This window comes from Aethalodelphis obliquidens, unplaced genomic scaffold, assembly GCF_003676395.1.
Source record: "Aethalodelphis obliquidens isolate GAN/ISIS:26980383/991018 unplaced genomic scaffold, ASM367639v1 scaffold12, whole genome shotgun sequence".
Classification (NCBI taxonomy): domain Eukaryota; kingdom Metazoa; phylum Chordata; class Mammalia; order Artiodactyla; family Delphinidae; genus Aethalodelphis; species Aethalodelphis obliquidens.
The window spans coordinates 2,900,875-2,921,216 of NW_020837956.1; the positions used below are offsets into that span (position 1 = coordinate 2,900,875).

The window sequence follows — 20,342 nt, forward strand, 5'->3', positions numbered from 1 at the left end:
GGAAAAAAAAAAATTCAAAGGAAGAAAAGTGTTATTTACAATAGCATAAATACAAAATAGAAATGAATGCATTATCCAAAAAAATTCAAAATAATTATGTGAATTATAGCACACCAGTTTGTCTATTGTATTGCCATTAGAATGATAATAATGTTCTAGGTCAAGATGGAAAATGTATATGCTATTTTATTAAATTATAAAACTATATCTTTATTATTGTAGCTATTTTTTAATTAATTGTTATTGGAGTATAGTTGATTTACAGTGTTGTGTTAGTTTCTGCTGTACAGCAAAATGAATCAGTTATGCATATATCTACTCTTTTTTACATTCTTTTCCCATATAGGTCATTACAGAGTATTGAGTAGAGTTCCCTGTGCTACGCAGTAGGTTCTTACTAGTTATCTCTTTTACATATAGTAATGTGTATATGTCAGCCCCAATCTCCCAATTTATCTGGCATTTCCCCCTTGGTAACCATAAGTTTGTTTTCTACATTTGTGACTCTGTTTCTGTTTTATAGATAAGTTCATTTGTACCAGTTTTTTAGATTCCACATATAAGCAATATCATATGACATTTGTCTTTCTGTGTCTGACTTACTTCACTCAGTATGACAATCTCTAGGTCCATCCCTGTCACTGCAAATGGCATTATTTCGATCTTTTTTTATGGCTAATATTCCATTGTATATATGTACTACATCTTCTTTTCCATTCATCTGTCAGTGGACATTTAGGTTGCTTCCATGTCCTGGCTATCATAAACGGTGCTGCAGTAAACATTGGGGCGCATGTATCTTTTCAAATTATGGTTTTCTCTGGATGTATGCCCAGGAGTGGGAGTGCTGGGCCATATGTTAGCTCTATGTTTAGTTTTTTAAGGAAATTCCATACTGTTCTCCATAGTGGCTGCATCCGTTTACATTCCCACCAACAGTGCAAGAGGGTTCCCTTTTCTCCACACCCTCTCCAGCATTTATTGTGTGTAGATTTTTTTGATGATGGCAATGCTGACTGGTGTGAGGTGATACCTCGTTTTCGTTTTGATTTGCACTTCTCTAATGATTAGTGATGCTGAGCATCTTTTCCTGTGCCTCTTGGCCATCTGTCTGTCTTCTTTGGAGAAATGTCTGTTTAGATCTTCTGCCCATTTTTTTTGATTGGGTTGTTTTTTGGATATTGAGCGTCATGAACTGTTTGTATATTTTGGAGATTAATCCCTTGTCGGTCTCTTCATTTGCAAATATTTTCTCCCATTCTGTGGGTTGTCTTTTTGTTTTGTTTACGGTTTTCTTTGCTGTATTATTGCAACTATTTAAAATTATGTGTGTGTACAGATAAGAAATAGAAAAGAATGTGAAATGAAAATCAAAACACTAACAACAGCATCAACAGCAACAGAAAGGTTTGTGAAGGTAGTGGGATTGTGACTGAATTTTTTTCATAGATTTACTTTGTTGTGGTGATCATATTTACTAATTCAACTAATGTGTATTGACCATTTCTTATGTGTTATAAGCATTGCTTGGTCCTCCAGTTGAAAAGATAAAGGAGCTTATCATTTATATAATAAATTCTAAATTTTTTAAAGAAAAGCACTTTTACACTTTCAGGCCTTTCCTAAAATAACTCTACCATCTTTCTAGATCCAAATTGAATGCAATCTGTTGCAGGAAATCTATTCATAATCTATTCATCCCATCATTTCTAAGCTCTCTCTAGATTTTCCAGCCTTCTATCCCCCACAATGAAAGGTATCATGCTGTAGGAGTTCAGTTGGGTAATCCAATTGAATTGGATTATCCAGTCCAAGGCTGGTGTCACGGTGGGAAGTGGCTGGATGCAGGAGGGGGGCATACATAGATGTCTGTCTCACACTGAGGCCCATAACCACCTGCATCCGAATCCCCAGGAGTAGAGGTTAAGTATGCAGTTTTTCACCGTCATCCCTAGAAATTATAATTAAGTCCACCAGGGTGGGGTCATAAAATTGCATTTTTAACAAACACTCAAATTCTTTGGCATCTTAAGTTTGGGAAAGAATTGCTATAAATATTAAGTCTACATGAAATAAGTGCTTCTGCCAGCTGCAGTTTGCTCATGGAACTTTACAGTATATTTGTATGAGTGAAAACTTGCAACTCCTTTTCACGGATTTTCTTATAATGTTATATTTAGTCCACGATGAGCTTTGTTTCCAACTTAGGTTTCACGATTTTGTTAATGGAAAACATTTACTCCTGATAAGTAAAAATGTGGATTCTTCATGTGCGCATGCTTGTGTGCGTGCATAGGATTGTGAAGTCATGTGTAACTGTCAGTGTAGGTATCTTTTCAAAGTCATTCTTGTTGCTTAAAATATTGTGTGGTCCATTATCAGTGCGGGAGGTGGGGAAGTGGAGGGGAAGGGGACTCACATTTTATAATGTCTGACAAACTGTACTCACTGAAAAACAAGTTTCTCACAAGGTCTATTAATGCACCTCAGCTACATGTAATGTTTTGCACTGTTTCTTTCCTTTTGTTCTTTTCTTTCTTGCCTCTCTCTCCTTTCCCTCTTTCCTTCTAACAGACTGGACCATGGACTATGGCTTTTGTTGATTAATGCTTTTCATTAATCAGCCACGAAAACTATTTTTGATCACTGGTGTCTGGTAAAAGGCATTGTCCTACTCACAACATCCTGAAAGAATCGGTTCCTTATTAAACCTGTCCCTTGAGTCTTGAGTTTGGATCAGTGTGAACAGTTAGTCATCCTTATGTTGAAATAAAATAAATGTATAGTATGCCAAAAAGCTCAGAAATTTTTAAAAAATGAGTTAAGGACTGGCAGTAGACATCCTTTCAGCACCATTTTTACCCTTTGGTCTTAAACTGCCCAACCTAGAAGCCAGCTGGGAGAAAACAGTGACCGGAGGATTTCTGTACACTGCACTGTCCCTTCATCTTCATGTGTCATTGTTGTGCATGAAATAGATTTGGTATGTCTTTCTGGGTGGTTTTATTCTCTTAAACCATTAAAGAAGCTTTGATGTGATGCTAGTGGGTTCTGATCTCACTAACCTAAAGGAAAGCTTGCCTTCTCTAGACTTCTAGAGAGCTATCCTAAGAAAACCCTTAGTACAAATGAATTCTTAGGACATGCAAAAAGACCCTGCCTGGATATCTGCATAGTCATGGTTTCTAATGGCAGCAGTGAGATAGGGACCAATTCAGCCAAGTGTCATTTCTATCTGTGGCTATAAAAGGGTCACCCCTATTCTTGTAAATGCTACTATTTGCACATTTCTTCTATGCACATTAATTTTCCTTGCTCAAAAATATTTTCAAATAAAATATCCTTTATGTTGTAAAATCCAGTTTGGGAAGCTATCCCTTCATGGATGACTCTAAAGCACCTGCATTTTTCTTTCTTACTGTGCCACTGGTCTCTGTTCCAATTCTCTCTTGGTGAACACTATTCCTACCACTCTTTAAATTTTATTCCCTAAAAAACAAGCTTCCCATTTCCATTCATGAGAAATCCTGTTGACATGACTCTTCATGAAAAGGAATTCTGAACTTGAAACTCTAAGGTGATCTTGAGGTTCTTATATTATGGAGAGGGGATGCCTATCAACAATGTAGATTTTGGGGATCTATCCAAGTAAGAGAATCAGTCTCCAGGGAAGGGCCCAGGAATCTGAATATTTAACTTGTTCCTTCTTGGTTCTTATGCGTACTAAACTTTGAGGACAGAGAGTCTAGAGCAAGCACTAGGAGTGGTATTGATTTGGAAAGAACATTTGATATGTAGTCAATAGACTTTTAATTGCTAACTTCATGGATATAGGTGATATTTAATCCCTCTGAGTATCAATTTCTTTTATTTTCAACATTAGTTTAATACATTTTAGAATACAGTGTTATGGAAAAGATTATATAAGGCAGTGGGGTTTTTGCTTGTGTTTTCACTTTGCAAAAAGCGTGCATAACTAGAGAAATAATCGGTGTAAAAAAACAAAACCCCGGGCTTCCCTGGTGGCGCAGTGGTTGAGAGTCCGCCTGCCGATGCAGGGGACACGGGTTCGTGCCCCGGTCCGGGAAGATCCCACATGTCGTGGAGCGGCTGGGCCCGTGAGCCATGGCCGCTGAGCCTGCGCGTCAGGAGCCGTGGCCGCTGAGGCTGCGCGTCCGGAGCCTGTGCTCCGCAATGGGAGAGGCCACAACGCTGAGAGGCCCACGTACCGGGAAAAAAAAAAAAATAACCCACATGAATAAGGTTGCAGAAAACCGACACATAAGATTTAGAATATGAGAAATTTTACTCATTTAGACATTAATTCACTTCCTGCCTCTAACCTGTACTTGCAAATATTAAATTAGTAGTTAACAGGAGTGTAGTGGCACTCCATGGTGTCAAACTAGGGCTGCCATTGTAGGGGAAAAAAAATAAAATAAAATTTAAAACTAAGGTAATCCACTATGATTTTCTACCATTTCTATTTGTTCTCTTAAAAAAGGAAAATGGTCCAGAATATTTCCTATTGTATATTCTCTCACAACTAGAGCTTACTTCCTGACATATGTCTTTTAAAAGTCACTCATGCATCCTACTTCCCATTCATCATCACTGTGGTGAAAGTACAGACAAGAGAATTTGCATTTAAAACAGTTTTCAGCCACCACTCATATTCTTGTGAAAGGAGGAGACTCAAAGCTGCTTCTTTTGTATTTCATAGCCTATCAATGCCCAGTGGAGGATCATACTCTCTTTCCTGGGTAGCAAAAGCTTTCCATGCCTTAATCCAGCATCAGTGTGGGAGGGAGGAGGCTTTGGAGCCATCTACTGTCTCTTATTTGACATCAACGTTTCCCCTTCCTCTAAGTTTCACTCTGGTTAATAGTTATGGTGATTTTTAAAATCTTGAAACTTGCCAATATCATGTTGATCCATTGACTGGAATGGGACAGAATCCCACTGTAACTTAATTTAAGCCAAGTTATTTAACCTCTCTGCCTCAAAATCCTTCATCCATAAAATGAAGGAGTTGGTCTATGCAAGCCATACGAGCTCTTGGAGTTGTAAAAACCCTTCTGGTTTTAAGAGAACTGTGACATGGAATGTGCTCCCACACCACAGAGTACGTGGTAATATCTAGATCTGTGGCTCTTTTCTCTGATCTCTCTCTCTCTCTCTCCCTCCCTCCCTCCCTCCCTCCCTCTCTCTCTCTCTCTCTCTCTTTCTCTCTCTCTCTCTCCCTCTCTCTCTCTCTCTCTCTCTCTCTCTCTCTCCTGCTTTCCTGCAATATTTCCCTGTTACAAAGAGCATTAATGTGGCTTGAAGCTGCTCCAATGTCACAGTGTTCCAGGTGGCTCTGTATCTCAGCCCTGTTGCACTAACGCACAGGCTTGGCCAGGTGTGGAAATTGGCATGACAGGAGTCACAGAGGGAAAGTGCCTGAAGCTGGTTCTGAGAACTCTGTTCCTAAAAACTTAATCTATGGATAGAAAGACAGGGTGGGGTCCTGGAGACAAGAATCACTAACCTCCTTGCTAGTGGGATATGGTGACACTCTGCAAGCTGTGGTGGGGCGTGGGGAGGGGTCCAAAATGGGATTTCTTCGCTTGCTTGTTTACAAGTCTAACTTTGTGGACTCTAGAGTAGCCTAAGAAGTATAATTTGAGGGTCACAAAAGCCCCCTCCCCTCACGGAGTCCCTCAAAGAGCCCTCCTGTGATCCCTGTAAATATTACTTTTTCTGGCCACATCTTCAAAAATTCAAATATGAAAAGGAATAAGGACCTCAAGCCTTTTATATTGTTAATTTCAATGAGATTAATTTCTCAGACCCTTTGTTTAAATATAAACCTCCATGGAGAATGGATTACTTGACCTATTAACAGCATTCGAGCAAGTTGATGCCAATGTGTTTTCTGACACATTTTTTACCACAGGCTTCCAGATCGCCACACTTTGCTTTTCCTCCTAGCCTCATCCTCATTTGCTGTTTCTTCCTCTTCTCCATGACTTCTTAACTTTGGAGTGACCCACAGCCTCGGGCCTTGGTTATCCTCTTCTCTCCATCTAAACTTCCTTCCTTGCCACATCACAATATATACAGAATACTTTTTCTTTTTTAACCTGTTTGTAAATAAGGTAGAAAAGCCCAGTGTTTAGAGCGTGGTTTCTCAATCTCAGTACTATGGACATCTAGGGCCAGATAACTCTTTGATGTAGGAGCTGTCCTGTACATTTTAGGATGATTAGCAGCATCCTTGGCTACTATCCACTAGATGCTAGGAACACTTCCCCCATGTGTGACAACGATAAATGTTTCCATACATTGTCAAATGTTCCCTTGGGAACAAAATCACCCCCCCCCCATAAACCATGATTTAGAATAATTGGGGGTAAAACAAAAAATTCTTGAATAATGCATATTATAAGCCTTTCACTAAATTTGGCCAATTCTTTTTTTAAAGTTTATATCTCTTAAAGTTATAAGAATCTGAATAACAACAACAAAAGAGTTAAAAATAGAATCTCTAAGCCAGGTTCGGGTTTGGGGATAAAACAAGCTTGTGCCAGGTAGGAACCAGAAGAAAATGGATTTCATCTTGTCCTTAACCCTATACCATTATTGGTTAAAAAAAAAAAAAAAAAAAAAATGCACATCATCTTGCTTTTAAAGCAGCAGTAAACAATATCCTAAATTAAGATTCGAGTTTAGCGCTGCCATTTCTTGCCAGTTGCATCCTTCTGAGAAAACTAAGTTTTGAAAGAGTTAATTCACCCAAGTTCAGGTAACTAGTCAAATCCTTTATTTCTCAGTCCTCCACATTCCTACCTCTAAGAATCAGAGATGATTCAGGTGAATTGTTGCTAGAAGTTGTAAAGCTCTTTAACACACATAAGTTTGCACTGTTATCTGCATTCAGAGATGAGAGAATCGAAAGTTAATATGGGATGTGGAGGTCTTCAGCTAAGACTGCCAGAGCCTATACCTAGCAGCTCTCTTCTTGCCCACATGTACTCAGTGTTCTTTGCATGAAAAAAAACAGGCCACCCTTCCCTCTGTCTGTCCTCCTTTCCCCTCAACAGTTTTGCTTAAAACATCTACCAATCACGTCCTTTTAACCATAAATGAACATAGGTGCCATCATTTACATTATTTAATAATTTTAAATTAGAAGAGGAATACATAGACTTGATTTGAAAAATGTCCAACATGGTACCTGTTAAAACTAGGCTATGGTCCCACCTTTGAACTCAGCTCCCCTCCTCAGATTTAACCACTATTAACTGATACTTTATGTCCTTACAGAAATTTCCTTTGCATATGCAGCTATGTATTTGTGTGTGTAAATGCGTGTGGGTATATAGCCTTTAAACAATTTTAAATTTGTACCTTTAATTTTTGTTTACATAACAATATATCTTAGAGATCTCTTCATATATGCATGTTTGAATTTACCACGTTCTATATAACAGCTACAGAGTATCCGGACTGTAAAACTGTAATTTATCTCATCAGTTCATTATTGATGAGTAGGTGGTTTCCAGTTTTTGGCTATTACAATAGTTCAATAAATAGGTTTAATGTCAATGTTTCATGATAGTTGTTTTCTTTTTGATAAATGCTCTGAGCCTTAATCTTTTCTTTTAAAAGAATAAAGTTTGGTTGTTGAGGGTCATATTATTGAATAAATAGGCCAAATGGAGAGAGTGGGCACAAAACAATATATATTTTAAAGAACTTAAGAAATGCTTTATTATTTCCTTAGAGTCAACATTGAATAAAGGAGAGAGGAAAGGAATTTGCAAAACAAAAACTTGACAGAGTCCATTCTTTCCAGGATGGAAAGACAAAATGAGCTTTGGAATTTCAGCATTGTAAACCTCAGTGGCACTTTACTTTCTTATGGCATACCTATCGCGATTTATTCTCAGATTTTTTTCTTAGTAGTATTGACTGACTCTAAACGGGGTTAGAATTAGTCCTTGAAAATGCATGGAGATAATGAAAACTGGGCCATAAAGAACAATAGAGGTTCCCCAGGTACTCTTTGTCATATAAAGGTTATTCCCGAAGATCATTCAATGTTTCTTTTAAGCTTTTTAAAAAGTATCTCCATGATACTGCCATTTGAAACACACCATAGTCTCACAACTTACAACCTTCCTTGTCAGACAGGATACAATCATCTCAGTTACCTTGAACTGTGCAACATGTCTGCTATTACAGAATGATCAATAAATGCAGATGTATTGGGGATATATTTCCATATGGTATTCCAGATGTGGAGCCTTTGCTTACGAAAGGATTACTTTACATTTTAGAGGAAAGGCAAAAAATAAGTACATATTTCCAACACTGGATAACTCATTTATTTTTCTGGCTTTGGGAAGCAGGATGTGTACATCCTTTGGTGCTTGTTTGTTTGTATTTTTATCTTTTGTTGTTTTATTTTGTTTGTATTTTTTAACATCTTTATTGGAGTATAATTGCTTTACAATGGTGTGTTAGTTTCTGCTTTATAACAAAGTGAATCAGCTATACATATGCATATATCCCCATATCTCCTCCCTCTTGCGTCTCCCTCCCACCCTCCCTATCCCACCCCTCTAGGTGGTCACAAAGCACTGAGCTGATCTCCCTGTGCTATGTGGCTGCTTCCCACTAGCTATCTGTTTTACATTTGGTAGTATATATAAGTCCATGCCACTCTCTCACTTCATCCCAGTTTACCCTTCCCCCTCCCCGTGTCCTCAAGTCGGTTCTCTACGTCTGCGTCTTTATTCCTGTCCTGCCCCTAGGTTCTTCAGAACCTTTTTTTTTTTTTAGATTCCATATATATGTGTTAGCATACGGTATTTGTTTTTCTCTTTCTGACTTCTTTCACTCTGTATGACAGACTCTAGGTCCATCCACCTCACCACAAATAACTCAATTTCATTTCTTTTTATGGCTAAGTAATATTCCATTGTATATATATGTGCCACATCTTCTTTATCCATTCATCCGATGATGGACACTTAGGTTGCTTCCATCTCCTGGCTGTTGTAAATAGAGCTACAATGAACATTGTGGTACTTGACTCTTTTTGAATTATGGTTTTCTCAGGGTATATGCCTAGTAGTGGGATTGCTGGGTCATATGGTAGTTCTGTTTTTAGTTTTGGTGTTTTTTTTTGTGGTACACGGGCCTCTCACTGTTGTGGCCTCTCCCGTTGCGGAGCACAGGCTCCAGACGCACAGGCTCAGCGGCCATGGCTTACGGGCCCAGCCGCTCCGTGGCATGTGGGATCTTCCCGGACCGGGGCACGAACCCGTGTCCCCTGCATCGGCAGACAGACTCTCAACCACTGCGCCACCAGGGAAGCCCTGTTTTTAGTTTTTTAAGGAACCTCCCTACTGTTCTCCACAGTAGCTGTATCAATTTACATTCCCACCAACAGTGCAAGAGGGTTCCCTTTTCTCCACACCCTCTCCAGCATTTATTGTTTGTAGATTTTTTGATGATGGCCATTCTGACTGGTGTGAGGTGATACCTCATTGTAGTTTTGATTTGCATTTCTCTGTGATTAGTGGTGTTGAGCATCATTTCATGTGTTTGTTGGCAATCTGTGTATCTTCTTTGGAGAAATGTCTATTTAGGTCTTCTGCCCATTTTTGGATAGGATTGTTTGTTTTTTTGATATTGAGCTGCATGAGCTGCTTGTAAATTTTGGAGATTAATCCTTTGTCAGTTGCTTCGTTTGCAAATATTTTCTCCCATTCTGAGGGTTGTCTTTTCCTCTTGTTTATGGTTTCCTCTGCTGTGCAAAAACTTTGAAGTTTCATTAGGTCCCATTTGTTTATTTTTGTTTTTATTTCCATTTCTCTAGGAGGTGGGTCAAAAAGGATCTTGCTGTGATTTATGTCATAGTGTTCTGCCTATGTTTTCCTCTAAGAGTTTTATAGTGTCTGGCGTTAACGTTTAGGTCTTTAATCCATTTTGAGTTTATTTTTGTGTATGGTGTCAGGGAGTGTTCTAATTTCACTCTTTCACATGTAGCTGTCCAGTTTTCCCAGCACCACTTATTGAAGAGGCTGTCTTTTCTCCATTGTATATTCTTGCCTCCTTTATCAAAAATAAGGTGACCTTGTTTGTCTTTTTAACGATCGATAACATGGCATATTTATTGGGACTTAAATTGTCTTTAAAGAGAAACAGCTCTAATTGGCAAAAAAAAAGCATAGTAATGTATTTCTTAATGTTGCATAATTGCCTATACAAAATTATCCCATAACAATACTCATTATAAACGGGGCATTCAAAAAATGCCATTCATTAACTTGAAAATAAAATTACAATTACAAAGCTTTGAGCCGATTCTGTTAGGAGGGTTGCATGCTAACTGCACAATTTAAGGCTTCTAATTTAATATTAGGTGAAAAGGTGATAATCATCTGAGGGGAAGCACATAAGAAGAGTTGAAGGGTTGGGATGTTAAAAAGTAGTTTCCTTTCTGTTGAGCTGTCACATTGGATTACAAAGGAATACAGAGAAAAATTCCTGTGCATGAAAATAGGTCTTTATTTGGGTCCGGGTTTAGGGGAATGTCCGTCTCCCTACGCAGTCACAGTAGGGGAGCAAATTTGACAGCTGAGACTGCCAAGACTTTTTGAGCTGGGCACGGGCTGGTCTGTCTACCAACAGCCTCGTCAACTGCAGACGGAACTGCAGCATCCCTTCCTGCAGTAGTGCATCAGCCATTGGCTCATTGGTGACACGTGACTCATAGAGCCTTTTCTGTGTGTTTCCTCGCCCATCTGTGTGCAGGGCACTGATAGGCCAGGCTGATGCGCAGGCAATTTATCATCTTGATCTCCCACTGAGTCAGGGAGCTCTCCTGTCACCAGTATTGATTTCAGAGGATGGACTAAATTTCCTAGGATTTCCATTAAGAATTAAGAAAAAAGCTCTAAGCACGCAGGGTAGCCAGACAGACATGGATATGAGATGGCACTGTGAAAACTCGCAGGTAGCTTCTTCTATCACAGCCGGTGCTCAGCACAGCTTAGAACTGCAGCATGCAGGGTTTAAGATACCAGGAGCCTAAGAACAGTAATAATGAAAATAAGAATAAACTCTTTTGGATAAACTAATTTTAAGATTTATACTAAAATGTTTCTTCTTGGAGATTGCATGTCAAATTTATGCACGCTCTGTATGCAACGTAGAAAGGTTGTTTTAAATTTTTAAATGTCCTTAAACCCTGAGCATGGTTGCTTCTACTTTTGTTTGTGGCTTGAGCTTCAGATGTCTTATGAGCATGCTTGTGGCAGAGACAACCAAAAATTGTGGGGGGTGTGTTTATATATATGTATTAAGTTGATTCGAGTAAAAGCATGAATAAAAGCTGCTTTCAAGACTTGCCAGACTGCTTTATTATTGTTAGTGACTTGGTGATGATTTTGCCTAAATATGCTTAGATTCTGACCATGCATGCTTTTGTGGCAGAGTGGGTTTTCGTTGAGAATTCGTAAAGGTGTAATGTGTGAATTAAATGTATGTTTTGTGCCACAGAAAATGTATTAGTGATTATTAAACCTGATTAATTAATGGAAATATTTCATGATGGTAAAATTTGAGTAACACTTATTTACACTAATTCTGCTTACTAAAAAAAATGCATGTCTGGGATTACTGAACGTTTTTATATTTTTGAAATATAAATTTTGATTATTTCAGAGACAGTAAGATTTCAGTTTTTAAAAATGCATCCGAGGTGAGAGAATTAGAGACTTTTTTTTTGATTTTCGCCTAAGAGAGGATTCTAAAAGTGCTGTTTGCGTATTCGAGACATCATGTGCATGTTAATGAGTGTGAATTCTTCGGATAATTGTTTGATAGTCTTCTAGCTATCCTTATTCTCCTGAAGAGGAGAAAAGCCTTGGCATTCAAGTATTTCCTAGGCCCATGGGAATTAGAGCCAGCAAAAGCAAGAGTATGGCCAGATGGGATTGGCATGCTTGGCTGGGAGAGGAAACAATAGGCGGGGGCGGAGCAGATGGAGAACAGAAGGGATTGAGTCTCAGAAAAGGGGAGGGGGGAGGGGAGGAGTAGGCTTAATAGTGAAGGAAGCCTGGACCCTCTTTTCAAGGGAACTTCTGATTGCATCTTCCTTTAAGTATGAGATAGAATGTCATGTCTGTTGTGACAACTATTTTTCATTGAATTAGGTAACCCCTGCTTCATAGATTAGGAAAGAAATCCCATGAATAGAAGGTACTTTACCAGATTATAAATGGTGTGCTCTTTGTTGTTGTTTGTAACCTTTTTCTCTTTGCCATATTCAGGAAAAGTATTCAATAGGAGCAGAATTCAAATTAAGCTGTCATATTATTTGAGTCATTGGTATCTAAATATAAATATGGCAATAACTACTAAACTTATTTATCAGACTTCAACGATTCAAGCATCAATAGGGCTTGCTGACTCTTTCCCTAAGTAAGCTTTGAATTATGAAAACATTAGGAGCTCATGCTGACTAATCTACTGATTTTTCACTTCTGGCTTATAAATAGATGTTCATTTCTAGAATAACTTTAAATGTTTTATTTAGGTATTTGTCCTGAAGGCTGGGGGCTTGACCAATGCCCAGTTCAAATTCTGCAATGAAATTAATCAAGCCTTCTGTCACCCAAGGGCACAGTCTTTGCCCAGAAGGGTCATAGGACTGAAAAAGAATGAAAAATCAATTTACTTCTGAATTCTGTGATTTCAATGATTATTTCAAAATCCTATGGTGAACCCAGACACAATTTCCAGTCCTGAGTACAACTGAATTTTACCAAAATCATGCTGCCAAAATGTACCAATGAAACACAAATTTTAAAAGTTTTAAGTACACATCTCTTACTCTGTGGGTCACCCACAGCTCTCTTAATCGTTTGGTTGGTGGACCTTGTGTATGGAGAGAATTTCCATTTTCCAAAGGAAACTTAGCCGTGTTGCATGTCTCTTTTGACTGCCTGTTGAACCTTGGCTTGACAAGGAATTATGACATAGGTAAAGGGAATGAAAACCTTTACCTTTGGGCTTCCCTGGTGGCGCGGTGGTTGAGAGTCCGCCTGCCCATGCAGGGGACACGGGTTCGTGCCCTGGTCCGGGAAGATACCATATGCCGCGGAGTGGCTAGGCCTGTGAGCCATGGCCGCTGAGCCTGTGCGTCCGGAGCCTGTGCTCCGCAACGGGAGAGGGCAAAACAGTGAGAGGCCCGTGTACTGCAAAATAAAATAAAATAAAATAAAACCTTTACCTTTAATATCCTAAGATACATTTAGGATAATTTATTCAAATCATTTATATTGATTTTCCCAGAGTTAACGAATGAGACCAATTTCGTATACTTTCTCCAGTCCATTTCTTCCAATGCCCTGTTCTTAGAAATTAAAGAGTCCACTAAGCAACAAAATTCTCCTCACTTGGCAAATTCCCTCTAACGTTTTTAGAAAGAAATAGTGCCTACAGACAGATCTTCGGACAGATATTTATATTTTGGAGGGTTGACTGGTGTTTATTAAGCAAGATAACCCAGTGTTAAAGAATAAATATTTTCACTCACTTTGCACAATCAAGTTGCCTGATATGTTGAGTGCCACTTTCTCTTTCTGTAGAATGAAACTAGAAGAGCCCTGAAGTGGTATTAAATGTCTGGTCACAGTAGCATTTGGGGGTCAACTGCCAAGCAAATTTCTCACCAAGACATTACCCAGGAAATGCTTACATGTTTACGAAGTAATTAGTGATGTAGCATTGCATATTAAGGATGTTTTGGGTAGTTATGATGAAATGTTACTGTCTGTGTGCGTTCCGTATGCTCCTTTAATTTACAAAATGTACTCATTCCACAGCATCTGGGTGCATTTATAAACTATAAGTGCAATCAATTAACAATATGATGGATGCAGTAGGCAGATTGCTAATTGATGGGAAAAGCCCTTTTAGCTTATACTTTGTAGTTTTCAAATGGGAAAATAAAGCATGTAGCCAAGAACTTTCAGTCTTTGTCTATGTTAAATTAAGATGTTTCAAGAACTAAGCTTACACTCTGCCCATTTGGAAAATAACCCATTTGAAACAAGATTTTGCCATGTCAAAATTAGTGCTCTTAATTCCGGTGTTATAAGCACTAGCAAGATATAGGTGAACAGAGTTAGTGGATATTTAATTATACTTAGACCAACTGGTGCCTTTTATTAATTCAGTCTTCTTTTTCACTTCCCATTTCCTCTACTCCCAGTACTTTATTCCTCTGCTGCTTTACCTGTCTATGGACTCAAATGCCATTTGTTCCAGACCTCTATTACTAAACAGAAACAATAAACTATATATAAATTCAGCAGAATATAATGACACCAAGTTCTGCTTATACATTTTTGTGTATATTTAGGCTTTGAATATCATTGATTTCTATTAAGGTTACTATATTGACCCAGCAAGATTGATTTTATTTTCTGCTATCTTATTTACATTTACTTGATAGCTGATACTTGAATCTCCTGAAGGCTCCCTTCCCTCATTACTCTAGCACAGAGAATGGAGCCAAGCACAGTGTATCGAGTAGATAGGCAATTTCCAGTATACAGAATAACTGGGGAGAATCACAGACAGATATAAACCCATGGGTATCTCTAGTGTCTCACAGAAAATTAAGACAGCGCATAAGTCTAAACTAAATAATAACCATGAAAAAGTAAAAATATATGAGAGAGACTTCCTGGTTTTGTGTCATAAATTATGTGTGATTATCACTACACACTTTCATTTTCCACTCAAATTTTCACCCTCATTTGAATTCACTTGATTATGCATTGGAAACTATCTGAGAACTATTTCCCCCCAAAAAATCAATTATACATTTTTGTTTTCATTGTTGTGAAAAAAAATATTTATATATATATATATATATATATATATATATATATATATATATGGGGGGGGGGAGAGAGAGAGAGAGAGACTGCAGATTAAGCCACAATTTAATTGTCTTCCTGATAGCAAAAAAGGCTCAAAAAAGTTTTACTATTTTCCCACGACTAAATGGAATGTCTTTTACTATAAAGCCTTCAGGTTTCATTACCTTAGGTATTGCTTAGTTTAAAAGACAAAAACTTCATATAATGATGGGAACGACTTGAATATTATTTAGGGGACCAAAAGAAATCAGTCTCTGAAAGACATCAGTCCTGGAGTCTGTATGCTCTCATGTTTGTTTCCTTGTCTTTTTTATTTAAACATGACAGGTTTGGTAGGGCCACAATCTTGACTGTAAGCATATTTCAGACCAAAAATATAATTACATAACCTCACAGCCTAGATTTACTAGTAAATTCATAGATGATATGGGGGTTTAGTGGCGTGGGCAAATGCCTTCATCTGTCCGACCTCTTCACATTTTTCAAATTAAAAACTCTACTACAGCTTCAAAGACAGTGCCATCCCAATCAATCTTCCATTGAAATGAATTTTCTTATAATTAAAAACTATGTATTTTATATACAAAATATAGATTACATATATAAATATAATGTATGTATATGACTAAGACTACCTTTATGACTTCAGAACACTCTACTTTATTGTCAAATCAAAAAGTTTGCATAGGGCTTCCCTGGTGGCACAGTGGTTGAGAGTCCGCCTGCCGATGCAGGGGACACAGGTTCGTGCCCCGGTCAGGGAAGATCCCACATGCCGCGGAGCCTGCGCGTCCGGAGCCTGTGCTCCGCAACGGGAGAGGCCGTAACAGTGAGAGGCCCGCGTACTGCCAAAAAAAAAAAAAAAAAAAGTTTGAATAGAATTTTGATAGTTTTTTGAAGCTCCCTGGTTTGGAGTTGCATAGATATAGCCCCAGGCATCAATTCTCAATGACCCATGTGTGAACTATCTACATAATGGATTATCTTGCATGACCAGATGTGTTCTCTAGACCACTTAACCTCCCACGGGCTGAAAAATCATTGTGTTCCATCATGTGCCATGACTTTTCTCAATTAGCACGGTTAGATTTGAGTGAATCACCTATCCATTGGGTTTGTAGTAGGACTACAATATTTTCAGAGTTGAATGTGGTGTGTGTATGAATATGTGTGTCTACATAAAACACTGCTAACTATTTAGCTGCTACATAATAGGTTACATAGAAAAACTAGAAATTTCGGGGTAATAGCTACTCTTGGGTTTGCCAAGAGTTTTCTTAAGCCTTCAAGAAGTATACCATCTCTTTCCAGAATGTTGGAAATTACAATATATAACACATATCTCAGTGTTTTTTTGGTGCATTTAATAGTTAAGATCTGTTAAAATATCTACTGATTGATAGATCAGTAGATGCTTGATGTCATGGGTGACTCAAAAGGAAAATAAGACACTTGCTGCCTTAAAAGTCCAGCTGAGGAGAAAGGACAAACACATACAAAACTAGAGGGGTATTGAAGGCTGAATAATTTCACCCTATAGTCTCAATTAATGAACATGTTTTTGCTGAGCATCTATTACACACTTCATGGTAGCTTAGAGAAAGGAGTGTTCAATAAGGGCTAAGTAGATGCTCTGATGTTTTTCTGCTGTGTGTTCTCTGAATTTGTTTGAGCAGCCCTAGTTATCCAGTCATAAAATAAAAGGTAACACAAAATCAGGTCAAATCAGGTGGGCTACACATCCTGTAACACCAATGCCAGCCTCTGAAGTGGTGTTTAGGGCACTGAGGGTATTGGAATATGAAGTAAGATCCCAAGTACCTTGTCTCAATATCAGTCAATGTGGTTGCTTCCTGTTCTACATGTTCTCAGGACAACATATTGATTTCTTAAACCAGTTTTCATGCTTTATGAATGATAAAAGTAATATAAAATTTGTACAACTGTTTTTAGTTAAAAATCACCTGCATATTTAGTTTGTATTTGTTTTATTTGTTAAAATTAGCTATTGTTGCTAAACGTTTTCCCTTAAAAAATAAGAAATTATTTTCTTTTTATTGATGGGATGACTTGAAATATTGAGTCACTTTTCCAATAGTAAATAAGACACTTTGGAGTAAGTATAACTATCTCTGGCCACTAGGGTATAAATAAGTGTATTTGTAAATTACTCCAGCAATAATTTTCAGTATGCCTGATTCTACTTCTTTCTGTATCTTCGATTCTACTTCTTCCTGTATCTTTGATTCTATTTTCTTTTTGAAGGGCACCCATCAAAAAGAAAATAGAACATGGCAGGATATAGGCAGCAAGCAAAGGTCTGGCCTGAAATGGAACAATTCTGAATAAGTGATAATTATGTAAATAGTCTACTCATGTTACTGAAATACTCTTGTTTCCTCAGTAAGTAGTTTAAAATATAGTGAATAATTATGGGAAACTTCATGAACCATTCATTAGAATTGATTGAAATAATACCTAGGTATAAAATATCAAACTGAATAGTTTTTGATTATTTTTCAAAATCTCAAGCTAGAGACAGTAGGCTCAGGTCACTGTATAGTGGCATCCATGCAACAAGGTTTTCTGAGATTCCTGACTTTCTAGTTTTCCAAATAGCCGGTGAGATTTCAGTTGCAACAGATGTTGTCATTTTAAACAGAAGACTACTGATGCAATAACAAAATAAATACTGACTTTAACCTCTCCCTCTCTTTGTACCTAGCAGTTCCCTAAATGATGCATCAGCTCTTTTAATTCTTTAGGAAGAGGTATGAGGGTTTAAAATGATGAGATGAAGTAGAAACGTATATTCTTGGTTTATTTGAAAGTCTACCATGTAAGATCATTTCTAAAGATGCCATTCAAATGAGGATAATACATGTTTTATGTCTGTAAATATTACAAAAGTGGGGAATTCATAGGTTACTTTTTATGGTTGTAGTTGTATCTTTTTCCTTTATGAACATAGCTGTATCTGTTTTAAAAGAAAATTATTTTATAAATACCAGTTTTCCCAACTTACATGTAATACATAGGATTTGATCAGATCAGTATGATTCTTTTATTTTTTAAATAAATGTTTTAATTTGAAATAATTTAAATATATAGAAATGTTCCAAGCATATTAAAGAGAGTTCACTCTCATCCAGCTTCCCCTAATGTTAACATCTTATATAAGCATTGTACTTCTGTCAAATTTAAGAAATTAACATTCAGTATGCCCTTTGAGAAATGATTTGCTTTGAGAATTTTTGTGTCATAGATGCCACTGAGTGACATCAAACTAGTTCTGGAAAATTTCAGCATCACTTGGTTTGATTCCCGCAAATACCTAAGAGAATTCTCCCCACTGGGCTACCCCAAATTTCTACTAAGAAACATTCAGTCAGGTATTTTAGGAGGACAAACAATTGTTTTTTTCTTCCCACCCTTATCAGTGTTGGTTTTATTTTGAAGTTGGTCACAGACTCTCTTTTCCTTTCTCTGTTTCCTTGGGAAATTTTACCATTCTCAGCATAGAAAACTCTCCTAAATTTTAGACTTGTCCTTACAACTGCCCCAATTCACCTCAAATTCAAAATGTCCCATTGTGTATAGGTTATTTTTTGGAGTTTATATAATTTTAAAACATTTTATTTTAATAGATTTATATAAAGACATTACAATAGAGAAAGTTTTACTGCTACTGGTATGGTGAAAACCAACTACTTAAATTTCTGCTACTTGACTTCCCCATTTGTAAGGTGAGGGGTTTGCAGCTCTGATACTTTATGATTTTAGAGTGTGAATAAATGTGAATTTCCTTTAAAAGAAAAAGTTGTTAAAGAAAAGTGGTCTTAAAACATAGACTGCTTTTCATTTTGTTGAGTCGTCTCCCCTGACTTTTTAGATGAACCTGCATCTGAGATTTTCGTATGAAATTTTCATTTTGAAACTAGTGGGAGAATAATTCCATTCATGGCTAGGATTAATTGGAGGGAAATCTCCTTTTCCTTCCATAGTGAAGAATACAGACTTATTAGCATTCTATGGGCAAGGCTGGTAAATTTCACATAATTAACGGTTTGGAATCCTAAAAACTAACACTAGGAAATGCTACAGAAGGAATAACATCTTTTCATTTTGACATCATCTTGACAAATGAGGGAAAATCTGCAGTGCGTGCATCACAAAAACAAGCAAAATTCTGTGAAAACAAGGGAAAAGTGGCCCCATACTCCCTGTTTTCTCCTTGTGTTCCAAAACCTTCACCTTTGCTAACAGACCCTGAAATTATTTCCAATCTATTTTTCATACAGTGAATACCAAAAGAGCTAAATTATTCATTGGAAGTGAAAATATTTATTACCATGTGTCAAGAAACTCTGATTCCCTTTCTGGTGTTCCTAATAAGAACCCTGTGGTGTAAAATTATGTGCTGAATCTACTAAATAATTACCCACGTGAATGCTGTACCTACCATGTGTATTTTTAGGCTTTGTATGGATAAATATTTCATAAAGTGCTGCATACTCTGGACTAAAAGTCCTTCATCCCCAAATCAGTTTCAAATTCTTCTCTAAGAAACAAGGTACAATGAGACTTCTAATGAAAGTGGTAAGGAAAGAGGTAACATAAGCAATCAACAGCACAGTCTGAGAAGAATTCTCATCACCAAGAAAGATTTATGAAAAATAAATTTAATCACTGCCAAATGAGATCCTCAGAGAACAAGACTTTGTAAGCATTTTTCTATAAATGTGAAAAAGAAACTGGGTCTATATTGAGAACAAAAGGTTAGATGTGTAGGACAAATTATTTTTATGAACGTTCATAATTTGGCTGTAAAAACTAATATAGCTTGTGAGTGTCTATAGTAATTTGAAATATTTAGGGAAATATAGACACAAAGAAATGAAATTAGAACTTTGGCATTTACAGTTTTAAGACTTAATACATGGAAGGTGCAGTGATTGCATTTTTATTTTTTTTCTTCTATTTCTTATCAGCATCTAAACCTAGATAGATTTTGGTGAATGCTCTGGGAAACCAGCATTTCGGAGTACAAATTGATATGTACAGTAGAGGCTTAGCTTTTAATGTAATCTTATAACGATAGATTTGCCTTCCAGAACACAGTTAGCTTGAAACACTTTAACTTTAAAGCATTACCTGGAGCCCGCAAAGCTTAAGATGCACTGTGGCACTAGGGAGAGCAAAGAGGGGCAAAGTGTTAGGTGATAGCCTCACACTTCTCACCAGCTCTTTTCATTATGGCCACATGAAGTAAAGGCCTGGATTCTGTTACAGCAGCTTTGACACATGTTTACCACCCTTAGTGTCTTTCTTGGCTCATTACCTATTATGTAAAGAGAAGCTTGTCTTTCTGTTTACGTGATGACACTTAAA

At 37.3% G+C, this 20,342-nt stretch overlaps 1 protein-coding gene across 5 annotated transcripts in view; it reads left to right on the forward strand.

The window, feature by feature from the left end:
- The window catches only part of LOC113623723 (neurexin-1-beta), a 706,008-nt gene that overhangs the window by 635,405 nt on the left and 50,261 nt on the right, over nucleotides 1-20,342 (forward strand). Inside the window, exon 1 of one of the 5 annotated variants that reach the window (XM_027113157.1) lies at nucleotides 10,820-11,011. The exons of the other annotated variants lie outside the window; for them this stretch is intronic. Within the exon in view, the coding sequence (XP_026968958.1) occupies nucleotides 10,979-11,011 (33 nt within the window). The 5' untranslated portion in view covers nucleotides 10,820-10,978. Of the gene's footprint in view, nucleotides 1-10,819; nucleotides 11,012-20,342 lie in introns of those variants that run through there. 5 annotated transcript variants of the gene reach the window in all.